Raw genomic sequence first — 16,073 nt, forward strand, 5'->3', positions numbered from 1 at the left:
CTGATGTATATACATCTGTTATATTGTGTTGTTTGTGTGTGTGTGTGTGTGTGTATATATATATATATATATATATATATATATATATATATAATGTATGTATTTAAGAATAACATAACCTGAGGATGGAAGATAATGAGAGGAGCTCCAGTATGTATCCAGCCCTGGAATGAATCCTACAATAGGATAACATCTGGTAGGCCAACAACGAGCTCTTAAATACATGTTATGACGTTTTTTGCCCACATTATATGTGTGTGTGTGTGAGTGCTTTTGCACGTGCATCCTGTATATAGAAGCAGGAATCCTTATTCCTGCTTCTGGCGGAAGTGTTCTGCGCACATACAACCACAATCTCTCATCTACACACACTTGCGCATACAAGCTCCTATGCACACATGCTCCTTCGACCCTCACCCAAATGCGCTGATGCCACCAATTTCCTGTCCAACCATGCAGCCAAACTCCTTTTCTCAAGTATCTGCTGTCGCTTGCTTACAAAAACTGTGTCATCACTTGATCTTCTTTGAACAATTGCAGCCTCTGTGCTGGTAGCCATTTTGGACTTCCTGCACCTCCCCATTCATTTGGATTTCCACTGGCCTGAGGAAAGGCTCTCGTTAGGGGCTTTGAAACTTTAAGTTACACAAATCCCAAATCAAACTGTTTTGAACTATATATATATACATATATATATTATGAAACCAGTGGTTTGCCGTTAGGTTAAAAGTTTTTAGGAGGTTAGCTTTGAAAGTTACATTCCCTCGCGATCGGTAAAAATGTGCTTATTTTGGTAGTTTTGACTTATGAAGTCCCTCTAAGCGTGAGGCATTATTGTATAGTAATGCCCTTATATAAATTAAATTATATATATAACAGTTCAACCACATCTAAGTCATATGCAACTGTGTCAAACAGTTATTAATTACATGTATCTCAAACTAAATGTGTTGAATGCTATTTTTTCATTTCTTTGCCTCTGTCTGTGTGTGTGTGTGTGTGTGTGTGTGATACAAAAAAGATATTAGCAAGTTAATGTTTTATCAATTTTGAATTTAAAAGATAAGCTGCTGCTGATTTTGACCCAGGAGATAACCCCCATATTACCATGAAAATTTCTTTGAAAACCCGGCTGAAGGTAATGCTATTGAAATGGCAGCATGGGGATATTGCATCATGTAAGAAGTATAACACATATTTTTAGTTTATGTAAATAGTTCTCGAGTTATCTGTTTACATAAAATGCCCTCCTTCTTTTAAATCTACATCGTCATCAGTTACAGTATGTAACCTTTTTAAGAGTGTATTTTCACACTTTTGGCCAGAATTGTGTGTGTGTATATGTGAGTATATATATATATATATTTATATATATATATGTACTCACATATATATTTATAGGTGTGTGTGTTTTAATAATGACACCAAGTTATAGTTGAGAATAGCATATCCATGTATCAACAGTATATATGGACATTAACATTTATATTAGTGTGTGTGTATGTATGTACAATATATATACACACACACACTCATATATATATATATTAAAGCTGCTTCAGAGACTCGAGTTTTGTGCCAAGGTACTTGTCAAACTGGTTTAGTTAGAAAGTTACATGAAATTTCTGGAGGAAAACTTTTGGCCCAGAAAACATTAAAAATGTCACCTGATAATGCGGAAGTTTGAATTTTATTTGCTATCAGTGATTGGACTGCATATAAATGAGCATATGTATATAGCTACTTAAATGAAAACAAGTAGAGCATGCGTATTCATACAAATGTATATACATATATACAAGTGTGTGTGTGTGTATGATGCACACAGATGTAAGTGGCCAACTGGCAGTTAAGTTAAGTTGCCTTGTAGTCATTCCAGGTCCCTGGACTTTTAGTTCACATCCCACTGTGATCAAAGTAGCAGCCCTCTACTGAGGTGATTCTTTTTTATTCCTCTTGCTCAGTCTTCCTCTCTTCTGGAAGAAATCAATTATGGTAAGACCTGGTGAGGGACAGGCCTTCGGCTCTAAAATGCTGAACATATGCTTGTTGCACTGATGTCTTTACAATTCCATCAAGGAGGCAAGGCAGTGTATGTGTGTTTGTGTCATTTGTTCATTTATCTATGTCTGCTTTTCTATGCAGGTATGGGTCGGGTGAACATTTATTGAAGTAGTAGTTTACAGCCAGATGCTTTTCTTGTCACCGACCCATAACCCATTTTTGAAGTAAGCACTTCTTCATTTTCAATACGCAGGTCTTCTTGTATTTAGAGAAACACATGACATTGTTTGCAGGCATATTTACTTTGTAAACATCATAACTTTTGTATGCACACACACACACACACACACACACACACACACACACACACACACGTGTGTGTGTCTTGGGTCTGTCATGACCATACAAATTCATTGTGCCCAGCTTATTCCAGTTTCCACGGCACATAAGCAATTGAGAATATGACACTACCTGCTACTATTTGTATTCATTCATGCATGAGTGGAGTAATGGGAAATGAACTACATGCTGCCCAGTCTTGGGATTGAAACCATGTGTTAATAATTTGCGAGTCCACTGCTCTAACTACTAGTTCTTGTGCCTTTATGTGTGTGTGTGTGTGTGTGTGTGTAGATATGTACATGTGTCTGTGTATATTATGTGTGTATATATGTACACGTCATTATTTCACATCTACTTTCTATGCTGGCATGGTTTGAATAATTTGACAAGATCCAACAAGTCGGATGACCCTATCTACTTCACCATCTTAGTTTTGACCTAGTTTCCATGGCTCGATGCTTTCCAAATGCTGACTGCTTTTTTATGGCATCAGAAATTATGAGGTTACCCTGTAACTTGCAATACTAAAATATCTTGATGCAGAAAAGGAAGTGGCTTTAGGTAAGGAGTTGAAAGGTTAAAAGTATGGTAAAAAGTACAATAACAGGTTTGTTGTCATGAAGACTCTTCATGGCTACCCTGCATTATACAAGGCTGGGTCTAAATTGGGTGGAGCTGGGGTAATGAGAAAGCTGAATGTGATGAGGCACCAGCGCATACCTTCAAGACACAAGGTGAATGAAACAGAGCATTTGTCTCTGTCTACCTCACTATTCCACCATCACATCACCTTCAGTCTGACTGGAACCTTGCACCAGCCACAAATTTAATCCATAACCTTCAAGTTGTCCAGTGGGAACATTTCGTATTTATATTTCATAAGTTTATTTTTCTGTACTGGCATGAGTTGAGTAAATACTTATTTGAAGCAATATTTTATAACTGACTTCTTACAGTCACCAATCATTATTCATTTTCAAGTAGCGGACTGTTTTTTTTTTATTCCACCAAATGACTACAAGATAAATCGTTTACAGGGAATATCAAATGTTATCAGCTTTTTGTTTTTACTCAGATGTTCTCATGTGAAGAAGTGTAAATAATATTTGTATACATATGCAATGGCTTTCCATATTCTAATTCCACTCATAAACCCTTGCGCTATTGTAGTTGGAGTGAACCTGTGATCATGTAGTTGTGAAACAGACTTTTTAACCCCATAGCCATTGTTCTTTCGTTCTCCTGAGCTTCCTTGTCCTACTGGTGACCCACAGGTGCTGGTGCCATGTGAAAAAACAACCATGTTGGTGTCATATAAAAAGGTACCCATACCAGTGTTACATAATAAGCACCCATGTCAATGCTACATTATAAACACTCGGTACACTCTGTAAAGTGGTTGGCATTAGGCAGGACATCCAGCTGTAGAAATCAGGCTGAGATAGATGACTGGAACCTGGTGCAGGCCTTTGTCTTGTCACTTCCACTCAAACTGTCCAACCCATACCAGCATGGAAAATGGACATTAAATGACGACGATGATGATGATAAAATTTTTAATCCAGAAAAATATATTAAATCTCCAGGACAGAAGTGGTAACTGCCAGTTTTATATCTGTATTTCTATGGAAATTATTTTGGCATTTTGTCAAGGTGAAAAATTTATCCATGTTGGGCTGGAATTAGATCAAAAACAGTATTGCATCTATCTGGAAATTGTCTCCCTCTCTTTCAAAACAGACTGTGTATGCTGGAAACTTGGAGTTACAAAAAAGAAGTATTTTAATATGTAAATTAAAATGCATGAAACGACGACTTCATTGGCAATCTACACATGTCTACTCGCCAAGTTGACATCTCAATTTATTAATATGCAGTTTCTCAGCTTTTGAAAAACTCCTTCTAACTGCCACTTATATGTAGCCATCTGGCCTAAGTTGGACAGGTTGTAATCTACCCTTAGTTCCTTGGTAACCATCAGATTACAGAGCCTAGTACACTGTCAAAAGCTGTCTCAAATTGATGAATGCTAAGTATAGGAGCATATTCCTAGTGAAGTACCTCTGTACTTGGAAGATGGCATTGGTAGTACATCTTGCTGATACAAATCTAAACATCATTTCATCTAAGTTTATGCTGTGTCAGTATTACCATGATTTACTTAGACTAGTCTAATAATTTGATGCCTCTATAATTGTCTCTGTCTCTCTAATGCATCTCTTTCACCCTTATAGCAGTTGACAATCATGCTGCTGTGCCAGTCATTGGGTATGATACTTTCCTGTTCTATCTAATTGGTTGTGTGAATGACTAGCATGTGCCCTATTTTGACAGATATTTTAAACAGTCAACAACTCTCCCCCATGGATCAACTTCCTACATATATCTTAAAATTGCACTTGTGACTACACTGTTGACAACTTGGATAGCTAATTCCTTGTGAGTTTTACTTACAGTAGACCCTTTTTCTTCCATGCATTCTCTTCACTCAACAACTCATATCTCGTAGGCCACCTTCTTTTCATTACTGCTAAGTGTGATATTATCATTCTATATACACTTCTAACAGTTGGCATCTTGATTTTTCCCTCATACACTTTTTTTCAATCCAAAGTACTTGATGCATCTGTGTACCACTATTTTGGGGCAATGAAATATAACAAAATGATATATATATATATATATATATATATATATATATTTATATATTCTGTTATTCTTTTATATGTTTCAGTCATTTGACTGTGGCCATACTGGAGCACTGCCTTAAAAGGTTTTAGTCAATGAAATCAACTCCAGGACTTGTCCTTTGTAAGCCTAGGACTTATTCTATTGGCCTCTTTTCCCAAACTGCTAAGTTATGGGGATGTAAACTCCCCAACAGTTGTCAAGCAATGGTGGGGACACACACACACACACATATATACATGATGGGCTTTTTTCAGTTTCCGCCTACTTCGGCCCTAGGTGATAGTAGAATACAGTTGTCCAAGGTGCCATGCAGTGGGACTGAACCATGTGGTTGAAGAGCAACCACATACACATCTATAAGTGTGGGCTTTTCTTTAACCCTTTAGTATTCAGATTTTTCTGTTAGATGTAAGACTCATTCGCATAGTTTTAAACTAATTATGCATTATTTTGTAGCTTCAAGATTTTGATGATGTGGTTGTTTATTTTTAGAATGACATTGTAGGGTGGGTGTGAGAGGCCAGATTTGGCTGTGATCATAAAACAAAGAGAATATTTGGGCTGGATATAGCTAGTTTAAATGTTAAAGGGTTAAGGTAATCTTTTCAGAAAAGTGCTGCAATTTAAACTGAAACTAGCAATAATAGAAATTACAAAAACCAATAATGCTTAAAAATAAGTGAATCTTATACCATACACTAACTTTATTTTGTTTTCTAAATGGTTTCGAATGTCAGAGATTGTGTGTTAAGGAATATTGCATCTTATATTTTAATTGTTTGACTCTTGTAGAACAATCACATATTTACCCACATTCATCAACTTTTCCCTTGAAAACTTTCTTACTTTTTTTTTGTAAATGACTCATTCCTTTTGTAAATCAATGTCTTGCTTCCAACAATGCTAGCTTAATAAGTTAACTGATTATTTTTAATGATGTTGATGAGAAATAAAAACGCACTATGACAATAAACTATTTTGAATCATTTACTTGTTTTGGTCTAGTAAGAATTTTTCCCTACCATTCACCACTACCACTCCAAAACAGACTATGAATTTTTCAGTTTTGATAAATTGAGATTCTGTGTTACTTGTCATTACATCTTACACATTTAGCTTGTCTTGGTCTCTTGTCTCAACAATTGTCATGGACAGAATTATGTCTCTGTAAATATTTCTTCTGGAAACTTTCAAATAAAATTTATTTTTGTTGAGTTTTTGTAAAATGTGTCCATTGAAACACTTCCATCTTTGGCTGTAAGAGTGCACCTGTTGTATAAAATTGACACATAATTGCTCTTTTTATTTCTAGCTCAACTTGATTTTGATGACGTACATACTCAGTTTTATCACTTGTCACAGAACAACTATTAAGTGAGGATTTTTTTAAAACTCCCAGCATTTTACTTTTATGCATTTCTTGAGCAATTTTTGGGTGTTTTGAACATCGGACATTTAGGTTCTAGTAATGTTTTTTTTATTATGCAATATTTATGGCTTAATAAAATGTCAATTGTTAAATAAAATAATTGGAAATATTTCCCTCTAAGATTTCAATTAAAATTTTTATATTAAACAGTTTTAACATATTAGGCAACATATTGACTGATTAGTCACTGATGAAATTCTTTTGTGTTATTACCTACTATAAGCAGGTTGGAACAAATAAAGTTTTAAGAAGTTTGTTCTTGCTGCAGTGTGTGTATATATATATATATATATATATATATATATGTGTGTGTGCAAACAGAAGTATGTAGCAATATATAAACTGAAACATTTTATCATTTTATTGATTCCATTTTTATCTTTTTTTTTTTTTGTTGTATAGTTTTGATCTGTGTGTAAGATAGTAAACAACTTTGCGCAATCCAATCTTTGGATATAGATACAACTTATCTGAATATTACTTTGGAAAAATGGGTAACATTTAGTTTCCAAGCATCCATAAATTCCAGATTTAAAAATCTGGTGGGATAGAATACATTTTTACTCACCAAGGCCTTTTCCCCATAAGAGGGGGTAGCCACAACAAAATACATACCAGACATTTCATTCATTTCCCATCTCAAAGAGGTGAACCCTGTCCTATGCTCGGGTCAAGGCATAGAATGCAACCCCCAATATCAGCAACAGGGCCCTGACAACTTAAGCTGGTTTACCCCTGCCACATCATGCTGGTTTCGTACCCCTTTGAGCAACATCAAATTTACTCATCTGGCCACAAACACTCTCCAAGCTTTCCTATCATTTATAAACTCTCTTGCCTCTCTCACTTCAACACCTAACCACTGAAGCTTTCCTCATTCCATCCATCCACACAAACTGAGGTCCGCTTCTGGTTCTGCTGCCTACCACTTCTGCCTTCATCACCCTCCTAACCATCCACTCCTCATCCATCCTATTCATGTGGCCAAACCCCCTCGACATTCATCTATCTATTCTGGTACATAGATTTACTCTCATTCCTGAATTAATACTGTATTTTTTACGACCGGATTTTGTGAGTGAATGTAAAGTATGTAATAAACTAAAAAGGATGTTGATACTTAACTTCTGAGTTAGTCAGATTAAATATATACTTAGTTTTGTCTTTTTATTAATTTTTGAAGTCAGATCAAGTTTATTTAACAATGATTTTTTTTTTTTCACTTTGTATCTAGACTTGAAATAATTTTCTTCAACAGGGACTGTGTAATTCTATAGTTCTTGTCTTAAAACATGTACATCCTCAAATTACAGCATCATTTAATGTCCGTTGTCCATGCTGGCATTAGCTGGATAGTGTGGCCAGAGCTGGGGAGCTGGGTGGGGGGAAGCTGCACCAGACTCCAGCCTGCTTTGGCATGGTTTTTATGACTGGATTCTCCTAATGCCAACCACTTTACAGTGTGCTGGCTGCTTTTAGCACACTCTGTGAAGTGGTTGGCATTAGAAAAAGCATCCAACCACTATTGCAATGGCAAAACGGATTTTAAACAAAAATAAGGAATCTATTTTAGATACACAGGATATCAAAATCTATCGATAATTATTAACATCTGTGTGTATGTATGTACTCTTTTAATGTCATCAGCTGGATGTCCTCTATTTTAAATGTATAGATTGTTTGGAGTCCCAACAATCCTAAATCCAGCATTGAACACACCTCTCCTTGACATATTTATTGGTTGCTAAACCATTTCCATCCATCATCATATCACTTTTGTTGGCACACAGCACAAGAAACAAGATAAATATAAATTTGGAATTTTCTTTGTCTTGGTCAGCTGCAATTCGCTTTAAAAAAATGAGCATAAAACAAGTTCTTGTCTTTTTTGGATCCATTATTGCCTGTCTAACTCCCATAGAAATTATTAGCTTTTAAAGAAATCATTTTATAAAGACAGTATTTTTATATAAGTAGTTAGTGAAAATTTCTGAGTGCATTTTTATCTGCTAGTAAAGTCAAGCCATGTTCAAGAAAACTCACAAATAAAACTTATATCTTTTGTACCAGTTTGCTGGCTGGTATTTTGAAAATATTTGTATATTAAAAAAAAAAAAATTTTTTTGTTTGTCTATTGTTGATAATGAAGAATTGTTATAATTACTTAATTACTTATAAATCATATGCACTGCTTTTTTTGTTTCTGGTACTAGAATGATTTTTGATAGATCTGCATTTGTCACATCTCATTTCATGACTGAATCACTTATCTCTTGGTTTATCTCTCTGCCTCATCCACTTAAGTATCAGATTATGCCATTTTATCACTTAAGACACATTGTTCTTGCTCATCCCATGAGCAAACTTCTATCAAAGAATTAAAAACCTAAATAAATTACTCACTCTTAGAAAACATGTAAGTATTGCTTTACAGCCAGCTAATACTACTATCTCCTTGCTTAGCTGAGTTTGAGTAATCTAAAATCCCTTAATTTAGGAGATAATCATGTACTGTGGATTATGTAATTAAAAAAAAAAGTTGTGTAAACCTGATTAATCTGTTAATGGTAAATATTAAAGATTTAGAATTCTCAGATGTTCAATTTAAATTATGACATTAAAGCTAGTGTATTAACTTGACAAAACAATTATTAAAGTTGAATGATTGCTACTATCAAGTGTGAAGGTACACGGCTAAATGGTTAGGGTAATCAGCTCACAATCGTTAGGTTGGGAGTTTGATTCCTGGTAGCATGGCATGTCCATGAGCAAGGCATTTTATTTCACATTGCTCCAGTTCATTCAACTGGCAAAAATGAGTTGTACCAGTAATTCAAAGGGGCAAGCCATGTCGCACTCTGCATCATGCTGAATCTCCCTGAGAACTACGTTAAGGATACTCACGTTTGTGGAGTGCTCAGCCTCTTGCACAGTAATTTCATATGCATGTTGTTCCATTCATTGGATCAACTGAAACCCTCGTTGCTATAACTGACAGTGCCACTCTAGTATACTTTCAAGTGTTAGTTGTTACATAGTAAATAATATTAGGGACTCTGCTTCAGTGTGAGAAAGCTTTGATCTTCTCCAACCTTCTATCTTCTGGTGCAGTTGAACTTGGCACTGCAGCCTAATGAAATGCTTATCTTTTATCTTTTGTCTTTTACTTGTTTCAGTCATCAGACTTAGACTGTGGCCATGCTGGGGCACTGCCTAGAATTTTTTTTTTTTTAAGCCTGGTACTTATTCTATTGGTCTCTTTTGCTGAATTGCTATGTTACATGGATGTAAGCATACCAACACTGGTTGTCGAGTGGTGGTGGTAGTTACACACACACACACACATATACGACAGACTTCTTTCAGTTTCCGTCTACTAAATCCACTCCAAAGGGTTTGATTGGCCTGAGGCTATAGTAGAAGACACTTGCCCAAAGTGCTGCACAGTGGGACTGAACCTGAAACTATGTGGTTGAGAAGAAAGCTTTTTAACCACTGAGTCATGCCTGTGAGTATGTATATATGCATGTATGTATATATACAACAAGCTTCTTTCTGTTTCCGTCTGCCAAATCCATTCACAAGGCTTTGGTCAGCCCAAGGCTATAGTAGAAGGCATTTAAGGTACTTTGTAGTGGGACTGAACCTGGCACCATGTGGTTGGGAAGCAAACTTCTTACAGCACAGCTACTATGCCTTACTTTATTTTTTTTAATCAGAAACTTAGATACAGTGTGACTACAATAGAATGTGAGCCCCACCCCAACTCTTTTGCCTGTAGCTGTAACTCTCCTCAAATTACCTATTCCAACAATTGATATTATCCAAATTTACAAGACTAGACATGAAACACTTACACATTCACTCAATGCTGGCTCAGATAACTTGAATCTTTTCCATGCTAGTTACACACATGACCTTTTTGATCTTCATAATCTTGATCATTATTTCAGTGATTTTTTTTTCTTTTTTTTTTCTACAGTTGTTTGGACAGTTCTGCATAACAAACGTTCTGACTTCTCTGTAAAGTTCAAAATTTTTCAGGTTTTCATGTAGTATAACCTCACCGTGGTACTTCCACTTATTGGTGCCCACTTCTCTCAATGTGATTCTACATGTTGATTGCATATTCAGTTACTTTTTCAATTGACTAATACTTGTTTAAAAATTCCCCCACTCATAATAAAATTTTGGTGATCATTTTGAAACCTCAAATATTTTTGTTACTAATACATTGTTTTCATAAATTTTAAAGTTTCTCCTAAATTATACTTTTTTTTTTGTTTGAGCTGAACTCACTTAGTCCAGTGTTTTTCAACTGGGGTTCATATGACGCTAGGGAATCCATATGGCCCCTGAGGGTCTGTATGGCCCTTGGAGGTCCATATAAGATTTTGTTAAAATTTATCGGCAACAAATTGGTTATTCTACAATACACAAAATATAAAAAAAATTTTTAATACAATTTGTAATCATCTTAATCATTCTCATTGTCATTATCATCATCATTTAATATCTGTTTTCCATGCTGGCATGGGCAAGATGGTTTAACTCGAGCTAGTAAGCTGGAAAGCTGTACCAGGTTCCTGTCTGTTTCAGCTTGGTTTCTACTACTGGATGCCCTTCCTAATGCCAACCATATTACAGAGTGTAGGGGGTGCCTTTCATGCATCACCAACATGGGTGCCTTTTCCATGTCACTGGCACAGGTGACTTTTATGTGCCACCAGCATGGGTGCCTTTTACATGTTACTGACACTAACTACAACTAAGATTTCACCTAGCTTTTTTCACATACCGAATGGCTATGGAAGCCCAGTAGAGTAAAATAGAAACCAAAGGGGTCTATTGGTAAAAAATGGTTGAGACCCACTGGCTTGGAGTATTCTGTATAATTTATGTTTCAAGAAATTCTCTGTTGCAATTCACTGTACCTCACTTAACACATACTCATTTCTTTTTTTGTCTTCAGATCACAATACGACTAATATTAGTCAGTGGGAAAACAAAAGAGTTTATATTTTCTCCTAATGATTCAGCTGCTGACATTACAGAATATGTTTATAGTAATTGGCCAGAAGGTAAGTTATGCTATTGTTGTTATTGAGATTAATGTTTTTGTTGTGTGAGAGGTAAGCTGCTGGTGCACTGACTATATCACATAGTTTCAATTATCAACTTTAGCAGTTTCCTTTCTATTTATGAAAGCTAAAAATATACTCCTCTTAAAAATGTAAAATTTGGTGCTTTTTGAGAAATTGCTATTGTTTAGACCCAGGTCAGTCTTGAACCAGCTTTGATCATATCTAGTCCAGTCATGACCATCCTGCTTTCTATTAAGTCATGTAATACCGCATTATCCAAAGTATATGTCCTTTTTAAAAATAGCAATATATTTTGAGGTAGTACTGGTTGCTGTTTGTAATAGAATGAGCAACTACATAAAGGCTCTCTCATTGGCTTGTTGAGAAGCAATTATTTATTCCCTAGGTCTTATTAAAACTTAGACCCAAATTTCCAATTAATGATTAATTATACACCACTGATTAACAGAAAAGAATGAATGCGCTTGGTAGATATTTCTTCATGTATCAGTCTGATTTTATGCTTGTGTATTAAAAAAACAAACAACCAACCTCTTATGTATATAAAACAGTCAGTTATGACCAGGTTTATATGCATAACAATCCTGTAGTTTGATGCCTCTTACCACTCCATTTGGTAGTTTGAGCTTGCTGTTTGTGATGGAATGAGCAACTACATAAATCTTAAATATTTTAAGAATTGCTAAAATAATATTTACATGATGTTGGATTGAATCAAATAGCCATAATGCTTTACGGCCAAGTATTTTAGTTAAGAGAAATTTTTATTATATATTGAAATTATGATGTCATTCAAACAGAATGAGACTACTGAAACATGTGTACTGGATATTTAGTTCCAATCTTGTTGAGGTTTTTGACTCTTTCATTTCAAGGAAATCAAAAAAATGAAATGTGTGTGTCAGGTCTGTTCAGTCGGATAGGCCTTTCCGAGACCACACCAGTTTATGGCCTTGTGCCATTGTAAGAAATCAGTATTTTAGTTCTCTGTATTGCATCAAATGTTTGTTTTAAGAGAATTAATGAAAGTCATAACTTTTCATTTATGTATCAGCAAGAAATAATTATTTTACAACCATATATCTAGTCACAATATCAAATTATTTGAAATGAATATTTTTCTGTAGTAATATAGTAAAACTGGAATAAGAATTGATATTTTTGTCTTGTGTGACATACAGTTGTTTCATAATTTCTTAATAATAATCATTATTGATTTTCCCCTTTTTTTAAAATTTATTCTTCAGCTATAAATTTAATACATTTCAGAATATTTTTCTAACTTATTTTATATGTATTTTAGATTGGGCAGATGAAGTTTTGCCATCTACAAATATTTTGAGGTTGATTTACCAAGGACGGTTTCTTCATGGAAATGTAACCCTTGGAGGTAAGTAACATTTGTTTACTTTTTTTTTTTACATCTTAAATTTAATAATTAACCCTTTTGTTACCATATTTATGTTAAAATACACTGCCTTTGTTTCAATTAATTTTTAGAATAATATTTAGTAAAATAACCTTCTCTTTATTAAACTGGAGTCTGGAACAATTTAGCATAAAATTTTGTTGGAATATTATGATTTAGACTTCTTTAAAACAGTAAATTCATGTCATAGAACATGGGGTGGTCCCAGGTGGGCTGTTAACCAAAGGGTGAAAAGGTGGAAGGTACTGTGAAACGAGAGGTAAACTCTCTAATAGCTAAAATTGCAATTTAGTTTCAATTTATATTTAAATCCATCTCATTTCAATTATGTTGTTAATGCCTTGGGGAAAGGCATGATTTTCAGTTTTTCTGTTTGTAAGTATGCAATTTTTGGCAAACTAATATATCATCAGTTAATGGCTGTTTTCCATGCTGGCATGGGTTGGATGGTTTGAGAGGAGCTAGTAAGCCGGAGGATTGCGCCAAGCTCTATTGTCTGCTTCGGCATGGTTTCTACAGCTTGATGCTCTTCCTAATATCAACCACTTTACAGTATGTACTGGGTGCTTTTTATGTGGCACCAGCACCAGAAAGGTCACCAAATAACTTGAAAGACAGAAGACCTTTCAACCTTCAGAGGGAGTGGTATTGAGAGAGGTGGTTTTGTGCTTGATGAGCCGTTAAACTCTATGAGAGGGACAGAAATAGATGTTTTGCTGTAGAGGAGATATATAACTACCCCAGTTGGTGAGAGAGAGAAATGGTGGTAGAGATGTCGGACAGCTAGGTGAAATGATACAGCCGATTGGACAGAGTGAGTGGAAAGAAGGCTGATAGAGGAGGAAGTGTGAGAGATGTTTAGAGATGAGGTAGATCTGACTTGACTGTAGCTAGTGATATAGTGAGAGATGTAGGAGTGGCTCAGAATGGAGTGGGATGGGGGTTACATTAGATGTGTGAGGGCATTGAGAGCAATAGCAGATAAGAGGTGCTAAGGGCGGAGTATAACAGAGGAGGGTGAGAAAGAGAGCAAAGGCAGAAAGCCAGTGATTTGTGGAAATAGTGGAAGGAGGGGGAAGATAATGAGGAATGGAAGTGGTTGTGTTTGGGTAGTAACTAAAAGGGAGTGGGGACAGTATGTTGTTATTCTGCTCTCAGGTGATGATTTCAGTAGCTAAGTAGTACCATAGTCAGAGAAGAGACAAGTGTTAGGGGCTGAGATATTGGAGAAAAGCTTGATAACTCCACCAACCAACTAACCAACCACCCACATACACATACAGGCATTACCGAAGTGGTTTTAGGGTATAATTTCTGCTATGGTGGTTGGGTTTTCTTGACCACAGCAAAATGCCAGTAATCTCCTACTTCTAATACTTCATCCAATGTCTTCCTGTGTCTCCATCTTCCACAAGTTCTGTCTACTTTAAGCAATTAACACTTCTTTATGCAACTGTCCTCATCCATATTCATTACATGACCAAACCAGTGAAGTCTTCTCGCTTGCATGCTGAATCTAATTTCTCTAATGCCTAACTTTCCTCTCAGTACACTAGCACTTTGTTACATGAGAGCTGATATTGCAATCCAACAGTGCACACATGCTTCATTTTTTTCTAGTCTTTGTATGTTCTCTGTATTTAGGCCCCACATCTCACTACCTTGTAACATTGCAGTTTGTACACAAGCATTATATAATTTTCATTTTATTTGGAGAAGCTTTTTATTGTCAACTGAAATTAAAGTTCTCTGAATTTTCTCCATCCTCATCTTATTTTAGCAACTATACTTTTAGGACATTCATCTCCACTGCTAATTAAGTCACCTAAGGAACAGAAATCATCAATTACCTCTAGAGAGCTTCCAGAACATATGAGAAAATCAATTTCCCGTGTATCTGTAGTCTTTATGATGACACCTGTGCACCTTCCACACACAAACACTTTCTCCATTAACCTTCCTATAATTCCACTGAGCCTCTTGTATGTCCATAGCTTACACTAGGTATACCATATGAAATTCTTGTCTACTCCATTGCTACATACTGGAAGGGCCATTCACCTGAAGGATGTAATGTCTTGTCTATTTTCTTGTTTACTAGAACTTTAGTCTTTGCTAAGTTTAACTCTAAAACCCATCAGTTCCAGGTTTTGCCTCCACACCTGGAATTTCTAACTCTGTTACTGCTTCTGCTATGAGAGTGAGATCATTTGGTGTAATAGTTGTTCCGAAGGGCAGCTAGTCTAAAATTTCATTATCATCATCAGGAGGACAATGGTGAATAGGAGAGGACTGAAATCTGAGCCCTGATGAATGCCTACCTGTACACTAAATTTGTCACTGTACTTATGGTTAACTTTTTTACCTTACTGACAACACCCCTGTCCATGGCCTGTACAGCTTTGACAAGCTATTTGTCTATCTCTAGCTTCCTCATTGCCCACATATCACAGAGCAAGAATTTCTCTAGGTCAATGGATATCAATTACAGTGGTTTATTCTGAGCTGAATACTTTTCCTGCATTTATTTGACTAAAAGATAGTGTCAGTAGTACTTCTCCCTAGTCAAACTGCATTTCATCTACTCTAATTCTGTTCCTGATTAATTGGGTTGTAACTCTCTCCGTAACTTTTATGATGTGGTCCAATAATTTGATACTTCCATAATTACTTCTGTCTTTACCCTTGTAGCAGCTGACTATTATTATGCTGCTACACCAGTCATTGGGGACGACACCTTCCTGAATAACTAATTAACTATATGGGTAACTAGACTGTATCCTACTCCGCCAGATATTTTAAGCATCTCAACAGTAATTCCAAATGGACCAGAGACTTTTCTTTGTCTTCATATCCTTAATTGCCTTATCTGTCATACTGCTGTCAACTAGAATAGCTGGCCTCGGTTGGGTTCAACATACGGGGGTGGGAGTGGGGGGGGGATCCCTTTCTCCCATTCATGAAGTTACTTAGATTTAAGAAACAAGACATGGTAGGTATGCTCTTGTAAATTGTGAGCCAGTGCCATATCTAGTTGGCTACTTCACGTCAACTTAACTAAATCGTCTCTTTT

The 16,073-nt window shown here is 35.8% G+C and overlaps 1 protein-coding gene across 1 annotated transcript in view; it reads left to right on the forward strand.

Annotated features, from left to right (window-relative positions):
- Positions 1 to 16,073, forward strand: part of LOC106874694 (ubiquitin-like protein 3) — a 79,859-nt gene that overhangs the window by 36,745 nt on the left and 27,041 nt on the right. The window contains exons 2-3 of the mRNA XM_014922503.2: positions 11,439 to 11,547; positions 12,875 to 12,961. Of these exons, the coding sequence (XP_014777989.1) occupies positions 11,439 to 11,547; positions 12,875 to 12,961 (196 nt within the window). The remainder of the gene's footprint in view (positions 1 to 11,438; positions 11,548 to 12,874; positions 12,962 to 16,073) is intronic.

The sequence above is a fragment of the Octopus bimaculoides genome, chromosome 16, assembly GCF_001194135.2.
Source record: "Octopus bimaculoides isolate UCB-OBI-ISO-001 chromosome 16, ASM119413v2, whole genome shotgun sequence".
In the NCBI taxonomy this organism is placed as follows: domain Eukaryota; kingdom Metazoa; phylum Mollusca; class Cephalopoda; order Octopoda; family Octopodidae; genus Octopus; species Octopus bimaculoides.